General features: G+C 45.4%; 1 protein-coding gene across 1 annotated transcript; it reads right to left on the bottom strand.

Annotated features, from left to right (window-relative positions):
• Window positions 1-1,364: 1,364 nt before the first annotated feature.
• Window positions 1,365-9,615, bottom strand: cbx4 (chromobox homolog 4 (Pc class homolog, Drosophila)). Its single transcript, XM_033644288.2, has 5 exons — window positions 9,264-9,615; window positions 9,120-9,163; window positions 8,395-8,460; window positions 5,674-5,740; window positions 1,365-4,265 (listed from the first exon to the last, which is right to left on the bottom strand). The coding sequence occupies exons 1-5, from the start codon at window positions 9,585-9,587 to the stop codon at window positions 2,868-2,870; spliced, it is 1,899 nt and encodes a 632-aa protein (XP_033500179.2). The 5' UTR covers window positions 9,588-9,615; the 3' UTR covers window positions 1,365-2,867.
• Between the last annotated feature and the right edge of the window lie 5,723 nt (window positions 9,616-15,338).

Raw genomic sequence — 15,338 nt, 5'->3', positions numbered from 1 at the left:
ACAAGCTTGAGATTCCAGTAGAACAACAACTTCTGCTCACATTTTCACATCAGTCCAGGCGTACAGGCCCTTAAATGATCCTCCTTAAGTCAAATCAGTTTTATTTACACAGCCCAGTATCACAGATCACAAATTTACCTCCATTTTGTGCAGCACACAACACCCTCTGTCCTTAGACCACTGCTTAGGATAATGAGAATCTCCCCAAACACCCCTGTAATAAGGAAAAAATGGAGGAAGTGTCAGAGAGATCAGCTGAGGAGAGCTCCCTCTCCCTGGACAGACGGATGAGCAATACATGTTGTGTGTGTAGATAGCCCGTATAATATAATTACAATGCAGGCAATACTTACAAGACAGGGACAGAGAGGTCTGCAGTATTTGGAAATGTCATGCAAAGTCAGCATGAGGCCTTTTTGACAAGTCACAGCAGGAGCAAAACAGGTGTAAATAATATATATATGATAGCTATATTCAATTAAGCTGCTTTGATTTCAGGATCCTTGCATGCTGGCTCACTATCAATGTCACTGGTTCACTTCAGTGTTATTAGCAACACCTGTGCTTTTCCTGCTTTGACATGTCAAAATGTCTGCTGTGAGAAAAGCCTATTAAAGTCCATTCATTAAGGCTGACATGTGCACATGTGTATCCGAAGTTTGCATGTCTATCTGTGCCTCTGTAGGCCTGAACTCGCATCTAAATTTCACTGTATGATAACAGTGTAGGGAGAACTGCTGTGTCATGGTGACACAGGCCTTTTTACGAGGCAACACAGCCATTTATAGCAACTTACCCAATGATCTGGAAATGCCACAAAGCCCAGTGCAGACACAACATATTTAAATGTCATATAACCGATGCGCTTCACTGCTACATTGTGTTGGGACGGCACACACACGCTTACAAGCCACGTGACGGCCAAATACTTGCTCCACATGACGCCTTCTTCTTGATAAAATCTAAGAATTGCATAACAGCCATCCCTGCAGTTATGTTGTGTGTTTACATTCCTGCTCGGAGTCGAGCTGCAGTAGAAAAATAATGCAGGGGTAAAGTTTTAATAACACAAGTGGCTGGTGCTGTTATGCAATACAGAGGGCCCTTTGTGCAGGATCGTTTGTGATTATGCAACGTGATCTGTTTTTCTATTCATGGTTCACAACTAAGTAAGTGTTTCTAGTGTTTATTGTTCCGTTCTTTCTCCATATGAGCAGAAAGGCTTCATAACAACTGCGGGGCTAGAACAATTGTACATAAATCTTCCACTGGAACGCTAGAAACAACTGTGAAAAGACTGCCAATAGAACGTTCAATATATCCACACACCAACCAAACCCACCACATATCAATGCAACAACATATCAGAGGTCATTTCTCTTTCTTTATTGTGGAACATACCATCCAATAAGCTGTGCCAACAACAATGAGTCAGCCAACTCGTGGTAGAACATACTTTATATCAATCATTTTGATTTTGAACCAAGTGCGAGACAGAATGAACAAAACAAAGTCAGAGATGGAACAGACAAAATATCTTCCTAACTGTTCAGTGGAATTACGTGCAGCTTCGGATGCAGAGAGCATCTTTGTAGTTGTTTTTGAACAACAAATCAAACGTCAATAAATATGCTTCATTTTTACTATCATTTCAGCATTCTCACTGGTTTTGCATTAAACGTGCGTAGAAGGCAATTTAGACTCAAATGTAGGGGACATCCAACAGCTTTGACATTTGATTTATCAGCAGCATTATCAAAACAGCTTGCACTCATTGGATCGCATGTAACAGTATAAAAAGGCAGCCTCGCCACTCACATTAAATCCGTGTAACATACTCATTAATGGAAGCTTTGTCTAAAGCAAATAGTAGTACAATGTGTTTTTCAGATCATGTGATGAGCTTCAAAAGCAAAATGAGATGATTATCGCTAATCTGTGCAACATTAGGAGGCTCCTAATGAGACTAGCATCATGTACTTTTAAAGTAACTCCAGCAGAATGAGAGCTCAACAATAACATAATAAATTATGGTATGAATCCTTAAGTCTTCTTAATGGTAAATGATCTTTGAGATGTCACATTTTATTCCCTAAATGTTTGCAAAAGCTGAAATGTGCAATAAAGTAAGATCTGGTTGCAACGGCATATTCACTGACAAAAACCAGACAAAGGAAGAAAAGCGCAGGACATTTCTTAAAGGTTTTGACACAGCCGAGTGTGCCTCACGCTGTGTTTGCACTGTACGCACACACCTGCTTTTTAAATTTGGATGTCATGGCTAATCGTGTTTTCTTAAGCAATCCACAAACAAAACATGTAATTATGTATGCCAAGTCAGTTTGAGCACACCTGTGTGGAGTAAAAAGTGAAATAAGACTTTCTCCTCTCCTCATGACACAAACCGATGTATGAAAATGTAATTAAGTGCTTTCAATTGATCTTCGATCACCATATATTCAACAACATCCTCTCTACCTTCTATCAGGACCAAAATAAGTGATATTATTCATACAAAATATGTATAAACCTTCATACATCTCAGGTTATAAGTTTGGTACAGGTATGAAACAACAGCAAAAGTATCCCATCAAGCTCCATATGACAAATAAACAGCTTTTTTTTTTTTTTTTTTTTTTTAAAGTGGAACACATCCACCCAAATGCATTCGCTCAAATCCTCGAGGGCACTTTCTTGGCTATGACGTCACATTGGAGTTACAGTATAAAACATTATAAGAAACATATTGAATTTGAATGATAAATTATAAATTTCCACATATACAAAATTCTGATGTTTTTACATATGCACATATTCACAGGATTCATCCAATCGGTCACCGGTAGTCCCATTTTACAAACAGTCTCTCAAAAAGACACATATTCCTTGAAGGTGACGGTGAGACTGTTTGTCGTGATGTCAGTGATTATGATATTTCCCATAAAAGGGGAGATTTTTTTAACAGGTGCTTCTTTTGATTTCTCTGCAGGTGTCTGAGTGTCTTCTACGACGGGAGGCGTGTTTGTGACGGCAGGCTCGGGCTCTATTTCCGGCTCCACCTGCTTCTTAGTCTTTGGGCAGCTGAGATCCATCGGCTCCTCCTGGCTGCCAGAGTCCATAACCTCGTATGTACATGTGCTGCTGTGGCGTGGTCCACTGCAGTGGAGGTCCATAGGTTTGTCCTGAGGTGGTGTGACCACAGTGCTGGGGATGCTGAAGCTTCTACAAGTCAGGTAGGTTTTAGAGGCGCTCCTGTCCTCCATGGGACCTGACAGCTTTCGCTTGCGGTCGTTGGGGAAAGAAGGGATCCTGATCTGGTCGACAGATGTAGGGGTCGGGATGTTGGTGTCAACAGCCCAGGATGTCAAGGGCGAGCTAGCGGTTAACTGAAGGGGTAGATCATCTGGTAAATCAGCCTGACCACGAGCAACTTCAGTGTTGTATTCCTCTGCTGTGCTTGGCGATGGTTTGGAGAAATGTCTGTCCTTTGGGGAACACTTTATAGGATGCTCGGCGGCAGGGGGGGAGCTGCCGTTACAGAGCTCTTTGGGGATACCGTTTTCCGGGTGCTCCACCATTTTGGTCGTGTGCGCTGGATTGTTCTCTGACGGTTTGGTGTTCTGGGGTTTCACTTCGCCCGAAGATTCCCCGTGTTTACCCTTTGCTCCGTGAACCTTGTTGCTGTCCATATATTTGCTCATGACTATAACAATACGTCCGTTCTTGTTTTTGTTCTTGATTATCTTCATTTTGCTGCTAATAGCACTAGGTAGGGTTGCGTCTTTAGGGTTGGGTTTAAGGGCATGTTCGCTCTCAGCGTCTTTAACAGCCGGTTTCCTCACCTCTACCGCCAACTCTTTGACTTTGCTCAAGCAGCCTGTGTCTTTGTCCCGAACCCATTTCTGCTGCAGAGCCAGCGGTAAGTTCCAGCCAGGATTTGTCGGTTTACTGGCCGGCTCCTGAACTTTGACCACCTCCTTGAGCCTGGAAGCCTGCGCGTCGTACATGTTGGGGTCAGGCTCGTAGTGGTGGTGCTTCTTGCTGTTGAGCTGGTAGATGAACTTCTTCTTGCCGTTGGCTGGCTGGTCAGCGGGGACCTCCTGGCTGCTGGGCTGGTACTGGTGGTGCTTCTTGCTGTTGAGCTGGTACTGTTGAGGCTGGGGACGCTGGAATGGGACGGGATCGGACTTGAGGCTGGCCTCTGCATCCTGAGATGATTCCTCGAAACCTGCAGGTATACTGGATCTTCTGGCAAATGAGGGCACCTTGATGAAAGAGACAAAACAACAGCTTTAACATTTCACCTGTTTTCATCAAAATCTTACTGTCAAGACCAAAACATAATGATGATTGGAATTCTGGGATGTCTTAAAAATGATAAATAAAAATTAGACCACTTTAGTATTGCACTTGTTGGGAGGCTGACAAGAGATAAAAATCAATGCAACAGAGGCTGACATATCCTGATTTTTAGTCACTAGTACATATCATGTTCCGTAACGCTAGATACTACATTTCCCACAATGCTTTCCACTTGCGTCAATGTCTTTTAACCCTCCCTGTCTGCAAATGCTATTGTCTGTCAAACTCCTTCCCCCATTTTGTTATGCAGAGTTTTATGTTACAAATACGTGTCTCAAGCCCAAGACTAGATCACCCTGATGACATCACTATGACATCATCAGGGTTATTTTCTCCTCCAGAGCCAGAGGGGTCATTATGCTTTCACAAACTGAGCATGACGAACAGACTGACCTTTATGAGTAAAGTTGCTGTAGTGCCCCTTTAAAAGGAGCTACAGCTAAAATATACGAGCCCACACACTATAATACAGATAACATTAAAGTTTACAGGAAGCTGAAGCCTATTGGAAATTTAAACAGACCATCCAATCAGTGCTCAGCTTACGACCATCCTCCTACCATCTTGTGCCCTCCCCCCTCCTCCTGTACAGGCTGACCCCTCGGGCCGTCAGAGGGGCACTGCAGCGGAACGCTCAAGACGCTTTGGCTGTGACCTCAGGTCAGAGAAGTGCCACCAGACATGTCACGCTTTATCCCTGATTGCTGGCCACGTGTGACTCTGGCAGAGTGGTATGCCTCTTAAGGAGTGACACTGCATAGCAATCAGCTCAGAGTCTCTCAAAATATATAATCACATTTGGCTCAGAATACGCTCCTGTAAAGGCCCGAGCTAAGATAGTCAGAGCACGTCACGGGTGCTGCTTTCAGCCATCTATTTTTGCAAACAGGGAAATGAAAGAAAACATTCTGATGAAACAGATTTCCTTGGTGCAAAAAGACCCTACAATAACATGCTCTGTTTAAAACTGTGTTTTGTACATGAAGCTATTTAGCATAAAGAAATAATGAACATGCAGATAAAACGAGTGCACTCAAGCAGCGCTTGCGTAACCTCAGGCAGTGAATCCAGTTTCATGATGAGTGTGCAGGCAAATCCAGCTGTAGAACCCCATCCTCTCTTTGCCTCTTACTCCATCTCTATCAAAGAAATCTATTAATAACCACGACCATAATGACTACAGCTCTAAAACACCTGAGAGGCCTCTTCCCCTTTTAGGCCTCTCGCAGAGTAAAACCTACACAAAGGCTAAATCAGCATTTGAACAGAAACTATGTGTGATGACTAGTCGATGACAAAGAGGATAATTACCTGGAGTAAAAGATGTTTTGGTTTTGGCCCCCGTTTGCGATATCCCATCAGCTGCTCCTGCCTCTCTCTGTGAAAACAAAAGATAATTACATTTCCTTGCACCATGTTTACCTTCTACACACAACATCTCATCTGACTGACAGTGTTTCACCTTTCTGCATTAAAAATCTAATTACATCACATGGAAAATTACAGGTTTGACATTTGGAGTGTTCGTTCATTTTCTTCCACCTATTCAAGGTCAAAAGTGGAATTTAGATTTGGAGGACTAATGAATGCCCACATGTGACCTGCTGCAAAGTGTTATGGTCCTTATTTGCATAGCTCTCCATGGTAATCGGCCCATTCCATATTCTCATTATCCCGGAGAAATTCAATTAAGGCTACAGCGGGGAAAATCTCTCCTTGTCTTTCAAACATCCTCCCTCCTGCAGCACGCCCTTCCTTCTACATTAAATCTCTAATTAGGGTCATGAGGTAGGGATGAAATGGGATAAATACAACATTGTGGAGTACTTCTGGGATACATGCTGCTGTTCAAAGCATGCAAACCGAAACGTCTTGTGCAACACAACGCCTCCACCCTGAAAATGTATGGTGATGAATATCTGACTAATAACAAACATGTCTTGGAAATGTTTTTATAAAGGAAGGAGAGAGTGAAACATGTTACTGTTGTACTGACTACATCAAGCACTGGGCCTGTCTGTGAAATATTGCTGCCTGATATAAACCTTGACTCATCATTGGCTCATAAATAACCAGCGGTGGGTGAAGGCCGGCAGCACTCAGGCTTCATCAGGCATGCGTGAGCCCGGCCTATTGTTGGCCTCTTGCTACAGATGTTCAAACTATCAGAGCTGCCAGAAAATTGCCACAATAAACAGTCTACATTTTAATGCTATAATGTATGTGCGATTTTCAAACAGCGTCCAACGGGGTGACCCCTATTCACAGAAGATTTGGCAATTACAGCCTCCCTTGTCGGATCCCCTCCCCCATCCTCTGGGAGCAGAGAGGAATCCACACACACGGCGCAGAGGCAGCACTCCATGACCATCAGCACAGAGCCACACACACACACAGGCGGGCGGGCAGGCTGCGGGGGAATATGAGAGCGGTACACTAGAAACGCTGGAGAGCACTGCGTGTCAATTAGCCTTTTCAGAAATGCGAATTCCTTTCCCCAGCCATCGTGTCTTTACCCAGTCCCACAAGCAGCCTGGTGGCCTACAGAGAGAGTGTATCTCGCAGGCCTCATGGGTCCAGCAACCCAGACAAGATGTTGCTGTGCACGCGCCACTGGGCTAAACTGACAGCAGCATTAGTATTCATTAACATCTCAACCTCTGTGACGGACATCGATGTGTTTCTGATTAACTCACAGGCCTCTACTAAACCTATGTCTGCACCAAAGCAGATCGACCATTTATGCACCCAAGGTGAGATACTCTGTTTCCACAACATTACACAGCAAAGTACAGATGTTAGGTGCATGTGATGCCTCAAAACTAGGGTGACCTCTATAAACACATTCTGCACATGTGCGCAGAATCTGTAGGTGACGGGACAAGATATTGGTATCTGAAATGTTCTGCTTTCCGTTCGTAGTCCGAGTAGTGTTTACCGATTACGTTTGAGTGAGAGGCGGAATGGACTAGCCAAAGTGCAATCTGACTGTTTTTAAAATGCATCTGCAATAATATGAAGATATCTGTTTATATAGGTTGACCGAGGTGTACAGAGGAGGAAGTCTTGGCCCAGACATCCATAGACTACACCAGATCAGGCCGAACAAGAGGCGTAGATTTTGGGGAGTTTGGGGGAGTGTCCTCTGCCAGCACATTTTGAGCATCAAACACTTAATTTCCTGCATTCTGGTGAGATTTAATGCACCAGCTTGTGCCTTTTCTGCATCAATCTATGGTATAAATGTCTTTAATTTTGTCAAATAAAAGTCCTCTGTCACTTTGTTGTTTTTACTGGGTGAGACAGATGGACATGTTCTACATATTGAGGAGGGTTCTGACCCCTGCAACCCCCCGAGATAGGGAGGAAAACACTATCTAGCATCAGCCTGCAGAGGTAGAGGCAGATCTCTGACTGCTAATAGTGATGAGAATCCCATCAGGCAGCAGCTTGGCCTCCTCATGTGAAACCACAACAAACTGCTGCGCTTGCGTCTTGCACCCTGAATGAAAACAGCCAGGCTCTGGAGTGCAGCTGCTAATTCAGCACCTGTCCTGCTAAGGCTTTACAAAGCAACCGGTAAAATGTGATGCTTGTATGATTATATCAATATTTGTAGTCTGATCCACATTCCTTTCCCATTTTCATCGGTCCATCGTGCACCATCTGGCAAAAAAAGGCAGCTATGTCTGTTGTCTTTGTGAAATTGGGTCATGGCAGACATGGAGGCCTCTGATTCCTGATGCAAAATCACGTAATCAGATGATAATTTGTTACAATTTACGTCTACATCCATGCATATTTCCGCGTGTCCGATCCTCCCATTAGTATGATTTAGGAATTCTCACTACCACATCCCCTGCCTTTTCCCCAGGAGACAGTCCTGTGGGGAGGAGGAGGAGGAGGAGGAGGGGAGGAGGAGGGGGAGATCAGTGCTAGAGTTACTGGAGCGCCCCTCCTCCCATGCCCATATATGGTCATGGCTGAACTGGAGGCTGCTGCGGCCTCGTCCGAAGTCCACATCTCTCTCACCTGTGTTGAAACGCGACGAGGAGCCGCGGGTCAAGGATGTTTTCCTCTGGCTCCCATGTGTTGTATCTGCAGAGAGGAGAGGGCAACTGTCAGAGAGCTGTCACGTGCAGACTTCCTTTTTCTAACTGACACACAGGCCTCAGCCTCTGACCGTCACACACACACACACATTCCCACATCTTCATTTACAGTGCAGCCAGTGAGGAGTGGACAGGTAAAGCAGGGCCTACTGTCACAAGATGTTTCTGCACATTTGTTTACTTGAATATAAATTTGCAACATCTATCAGCCACATTCCCGCTACAGCAAAACAACCATGGGGACACGCAACTGCACAGCCAACATGTCACACACAAATTGTGCTCTCCAAACAGTCCTCCAGCACCAACATACAGTCGGCCATTTTAGCACCACTGTCTCGTAATTTCGCTGGCAGAGCAGAAATAATTAAAACGGGATTACATGGCTGTGCCTACCCCCTTCCCTCGCATAAATTAGTGAAGGCATCCGCGGATACACTGAAACACATACCGACCGCGCTCTCCCAGCGTACACACACACACACACACACACACACACACGCGCGCACTCAGCCACAAACAACCACACACACTGTGCGCGCACGCCCTTGATGAATGGCATTTATTAAGTAACAACACTTGATTTTGTTGCAAAAATGCCATGCAAGGGTTAATTGTTGAAGCTTATGTTGCATTAGGACTTACTTGGGAGACCAGCCTCGCCACTTGACCAGGTACTCGATCTTGCCCTGTGATGGTGGAGAAGGAAAAATTTGGTGAAGCTCGTGTCACAAACGCAATATCTCACCGTCCCGAGCGCGTTCTGCAAACATGCCCTCTCTCTGTTACCTTGCGGATGCGCTTCTTTTCGATGCCCTCCACCGCAAAGACGTGCTCTCCGGCGGCGGGGAGCTCCATTCTCGCCTGGATCTGAACGCAGGGGACGGGGGGGAGTAGGTGAAATGTTGGCAACGCACCGTCGATGTGCCTTCCGCTCGGTGCGTGCTGTGCGCGCTTGGTAGTTTTCCAGTTGTATCCAAATCCAACTGTATTCCCTCCACCTCTCCTCCTCGCTCGCTCGCTCTTTCTCTCTCTCTCTCTCTCTCTCTCTCTCTCTCTCTCTCGCGCGCGCGCTCCCTCCTTTGCACACTCCACAGTCCTGGCTATGAGCATACAGATATTCACAGTAGTGCGGCTGCGAGCAGCCCTTTTCGTGCAATAGCTTCGGCTCGTTGCATGACGTCAGGAGAGGAGGGGGAGGTGGAGACCTTGCACAGAGGTTGAGGTTTATCCCGTGCGTGCTGGACTGCGGGAGGGATATCTGGAAATTTAAATCAATCACTACCTTACTGTCACAGCATGTGTGCATAAAATCCACTCGTGCAGCTTTATTGTTTATTTCGATAGCAAAGCTCATGGGAACCCCTCCTCCTACAGCTAATGTACCATCCACATGAGGAAAAAAACACTTTGAGTGGTTGAGTTTTACATATGCTGTGTGGGTGTAAATTAATAGTAATAGATCCCTATGCTGCCATTAAAATTCATATAACTGAACACAGAAATAAAAGAAACTGCTTTAGGCGCTTTGATGCTGCAGAGCTGCACCTGAGGGAGCTGAAATGACCAATTTTGCCAACCAATCATCTGTCTCCACATCATTTAAAAACACTTTTAGAGACTTGCATAACAAAAACAATACAGTCCTCCAGCCTTGAGGGTGACTGCATCATCAAAGCTTGTTTATCACTCGAGCTGAGGCACTGATGAAACACAAGTTCCCCTTTTTTTTAAGAAAAAAAAAAAACAAGAATTCTGATCCCCTTAAAACAGTTAAAGATGTGCACACGGAGGCTTACACTTCGATCTACTGACAGCGCCCTGCAAATATAGGTCACACACACTCCCATCGTCAAACCAGTGCCATGTCCTCTGGGCTCAATTGCCATTAATTTGACACACAGCAGAGGGTTGCTGTGCAGCCTTCAGCCTACCTGTGGCAACTTTCTAATGGTGCCACCATGCTCAGCTCGTTTCCCCTCCTAAAATCCCCATTACATCCTGTTATTGGTCGTAATATCGGATATCTATCTGCATCTTGACAATTTAAATCCGACAGCATAAACCACATCACCACTGAGTATGTACTATGTGCTGTAAATGTCATCCGCATTAAGTCACCGGATTTATGGGCACTTAATTAGAAACACGAGAGAAAAAGCGCGCCCGTGCGTCAAATACCTGTTTCTGTGCGTAAATCAGCATTTGTGCGCGTGATTTTCTTTAAAAAAGGAAAGTTCGTTTGGGTACTTGGCACTGATTGCGTCAAATGAGAATTAAACGAGCTAAAAAGTGAGGCTTTTCTTGCTCAAAGAATAATTCAGCAGCACAAGGGTTAAAGTGAAGCCTCTAAGCAGAGCGGCAGCGGCCAGCCTATTAAATACAGGCACGATATATCTCTGCCCTGCCATATAAGGCAATGGAGAAAAAGCGCCGAAATATGGCGTTTTACACTCATTAATTCCCGAGTTTTGGTCTTGAAATGTGCGCAGGAGGGGGTTAAGGCTCATATGTCGCAAACATGCTCGATTAAAACTCCGTCTTTTCGCCCTATTCCTGTTTTTTTCCTGTGCCCTTCAGCCGCGGCCAGGGAGCGCATACGCCCTGCTTCCCTAGCAACAGCATGAAAGGAGAGAGAGACGGAGAGAAACCGAGAGGGAGAGGGAGAATTTAAGTTTGTGACAAACAAACGGGCTCTTGATAAAAATGGCACCAAGGAGCCATCGTTTCCTCAAGCACTGTTTTGTCTTTGAATAGATCTAATCGAATCGAAATGCATATTCAAAAAGCATTAAAGGTGTGTGAGAGCATTATGGAGCAAATTCAAGAGTTGGGAAGGTATTCACCGTGAGCTCTGTTTACTCACCAGGTACCCAAAATACAAATTATGTATCATTTTGTGTTTGCACCGGCGGGGATGACGCCTGGAGTCTGCGTCAAGACAAGAGATAATCATTTGGAAAATCCTCTGACTCAGCCTGTCGGAGTCTGTGATGTGATCACAGCTCGATATAATCTAAATATATTTGTGTATGCTTTAAAAAAAATCAATAGGCTTCACCAGAGTGGGCTGCAATCACCTGGCAGCACTGTAAAGTGAAGCAGCATCACCAAACACAAGAATGACTTCTTAATTTACTCAGGATGCGCATCAAGTATGAAGGTTTGGGGAATTAGAAAGCATTCGTTATCTACAAAATATTTTTTGTGTCAGTCCTGTGTGTGCGTGTGTTTATATATCCATCTGTGGCCGAGAGATCCACACTCCCCGACGCGCATTTATAAATGTTGATCATCTGTGGAACTTATCATGACCTCAAATCATCACCTCAGTAACCGCAAATCCGTTGAAGCACTAAGATATGTCCAGATGTAATCATCTTCATCATGAGTGTGAACATTTATAGTGATCCAATGGTCTGCACGCCCTCTCAGGAATGCGCTCAGGTGAGCTCGTGCCTCCTGTGCACTTGTTCACCTCTGACTTTGGCGCACGGTGTTGATTAAAGTCGCTGACTGGAAATCAAGAGGAGAGTTTCGATTTGCCGACACCAAAAAGCAATCTGCAGGGAAATAAAAACACCTACACACATTCACAGAATTTTTTTAAAACAAGGCACTGATCAAATTCAATCGATCAGATCAGGTGATTTGATTGTGGAAAACACCTCAGTCCCCAAATTCAACAGCGCAGACACACTTCTGATTTATTTCCTCCGGGTTTTAACGAAGCTGTTCGCGGTGTGAAAATGCTCCTAAATGAACAACAAACACGGAAACTCAGACCACTTTGTGGATGTTTATGAAGCTCTCAAAACTGTCCTTGTATTCTGGAATTTATAGACTTGATTTTTTTTAATGCTCCATGAGTGCTTTTGAAAAAAAGAAAAAAACCTTTCAGCGTTTATTTTGTCCTTGCTGAGGCTGTCAAGGTCAAACGAGTTCTTATCTAAAACATGAAGATAAACTCAGGGTCAACCAGTCTGTGTTTTTATCTCCTGTTTGAAGGGACTTTTTTCAATATGGTGTCATTTTGTGTCAATGTTTTATATCATTACATGTTGGAGAGACAGAGTATATTTCTGTAAGACATGTAAAAGCAGGGAAATTACTTTAACATCACAGCTCTTAACTTTTTCTGTGAGTTTAAAGGAGACTTAAAGGTGGATTTGAGAGTGTGTGGAAATGTTGTGCACGTAAGAATGTTTGTGTCATGTGTTTATGTGGGTGTGTTTGTAGGAGGGCCAGGGTCAGGTTAAGTCCTGATCTCTGATCCGGTCTCAGCAGGAAGCACTGGGAGCTCAGCCTTGTGACCTTTTTTCCATTGCAACACCAATTTTCTTTTCGTCATTCTCCCTCTTTCTGTCTTTCACTCTGCATGCACACAGCTGGCTTGCTCGAGAAGCAATCCACAAAATGGTGGCTCAAGGAGGGGAGGGGGGTGGGGGTGGGGGGGGGGCAGAGCCAGGAGGCCTCCCTTCCTTGGCACCCAACCACCCACGGTGCCAGGAGTGCCAACTGAGGGAATGGAGAGATGAGGGGGAGAGTAGGAGGGGGAGAGAAGCTGGGAAAGTGTGATTGATGCAGAGGGCAAGGAGAAGAAAAAAGGTGTGGTGGGAAGAGGAAGAGAGGGGACAAAAAAGGAGACAGGAGAGAGGAGAGAAAGAGCTCTGCGTCGGCCATAGCCAAGCATCCGATTCATTCCTCCACAGCGACGAGGAAGAAAAGAGTTGATTGGTTTAAGGGACAGAATGCAAGGACAGGGTTTAGACTAGGCGAAGGAGGGGGGTGCTGGTGGTGGTGTTACAAAAATGTTAAGAGGGCCCTACAGCCATTCTCACGGCACTCAGCGGGCGGTCATTAAGCTCGACTATCAAACAGGCTGATGTAGCAAGGACATACAGATGAAACATGCACACAAAGGGCACGAAGACGGAAGAATCAAGGTTCACTGTTGCTGAAAACAAGATGGAAACTCGCTGGCTGAATTAGTGAAATAGAGGCCCTTTAATGTAAATATGCTGTATGATTACAACACACATTCAGGCTAATTATGCTGTGACAATGGATACCCCTCTCCAGTGCCTGCATATCCCCATGCTTCAGGTGCTAAAACAGAAATCTCCCGTTTCCTTTGTCTGCCCCTGACATATGTTTAATTATGATAATTGTAACAAATGAAAGCTATTAGGAAGCCATTCATCTTGGCACTGCTGATTTTAATGCACTATGAAGATGGGGTGGGGAGGTGTGTGTGTGTGTTGGGGGGGGCAGCGGAAATTCCTCCTCCAGTGTCATTGTCACGGCCATTGTTGCACCGAGGCGACAGGTCTGCAGAGAGGGGTGCTCCTCTGCCAGGGTGGGCTCTCCTCCCTCCTTCCTCTTCCCCTCTGTGCCCTACCGCCTGCTTGCCTGCAAGGCTGCCGTCGTGTGGGGTTCACCCCCACCACCACCTCCACTCCCCACCACCACCAACATAAGCTTCCCCCATTGATCCCCCTCTACCCAGGAGCCTGAGCAGGAGGTGGGGGGGTAGCAGGGAGCCTGGGAGAGGGAGAGAAGAGGAAGAAGGGGGGCCTACGCACAGCACCAGGCTTCCAGGGGGGTGGTAGGGGTGAGGGCCGAGATCAGGGGCGGAGGAAGGAGGTGGTGCAGTGGAATTCTGGCAGAATGCGGCTGAATGCACGACTTGTCGATACAGTATTGAGCTGCAGCGAGGAGGATAGCATGGGTGTCTGAGTGCTGAGAGAGTGCACAGCTGCACCTTTCTGCTCGCGCATGCAGCACAGTGCTACTGTATGTCAAAATTATTCATTCGCCGCCATCAATGATGGATACTCGATTGGTTTTGTGCGGGAAAACACAACAGTAAGCTTGCAGCACAATAGTAAGCACACAATAGTACGCCTCAGAGAACAATAGCTGAATAATCCACTGAATAATTGCGTGGATTTTTTTTTTTTTTTTGCTCTGATGTAAGGCAGAAATTACTCCCTCTGCTCGGGATGGTGTGGCTATTTTCATCGGCATGGAGACCTCGCAGTATAGCAGACGCAGCTCCTCTAAATGTGCCTGTGACCCAGTGTTCAGATTTAGCTCCCCTCAGTCTAATGCCATGCTAATGATGAGTGACGCAGGCCCTTATCCTGAGAGCCCTTTCCTCGCTTTCCTCCCCTCCCCTCCCCTCCCCATCTCCCAGGAACAGCTTATTTGCCTGTTTTTAATTGCGTTTTAATTTACATGTAAGCCTGGAAGCACCATGATGAGGAGCTGCCTTTCTGTTTTTTCCCCCCTTCTTCTTCTTCTCCTTTATTTTTCTCCTCACCACCGGGGAATCATGAACTGTAGCTTTTACAGGAGGAGGAAGGGGCTAGATTGAGCAATAAGAACCTCAAATGAACACAACAAACTGTGGCAGGAAAACCAGGCGCAGGTTCCTCTTTATGGGGTCAACACGGGTTCAGAAACAATCAAGTGTCCAGGGCAGATAGGAACACGACACAGAGAGAGGGTAGGGAGGAGGGGGAAAGGGGGGTTTGCAAGTTGATGATGTAGATGAAGCGGCCATCTCTCCATCAAAATGTAATAAGAGGAAGGGTGGACAGTGAGCTTGCAGATAGACAACTTTAATGTGCTCGTCTATCTATATGGAAATTCAGCCATGCAGGCGTTGGCCCTGCTGCTTCCTCTTCTTCTTTTTTTATCATAATTCACTTTAGGGTTTTGATTGGCTGCGTGGGGAGCAAAGAGAAGGAGCTTCAGAGGGGGAGCTGATAGATAAAGCAAGCTTTCTTCACTTGAGCAAAGAGCACAACAGGGATTTAAGATTTGTATTAAATTTAAAGAGATAATGGAGTCTGCCAT

The sequence above is a fragment of the Epinephelus lanceolatus genome, chromosome 18, assembly GCF_041903045.1.
Source record: "Epinephelus lanceolatus isolate andai-2023 chromosome 18, ASM4190304v1, whole genome shotgun sequence".
NCBI classification, from domain to species: domain Eukaryota; kingdom Metazoa; phylum Chordata; class Actinopteri; order Perciformes; family Serranidae; genus Epinephelus; species Epinephelus lanceolatus.
Note: the sequence above shows the minus strand (reverse complement) of the source record. Positions and strands in the feature narration are given on the sequence as shown.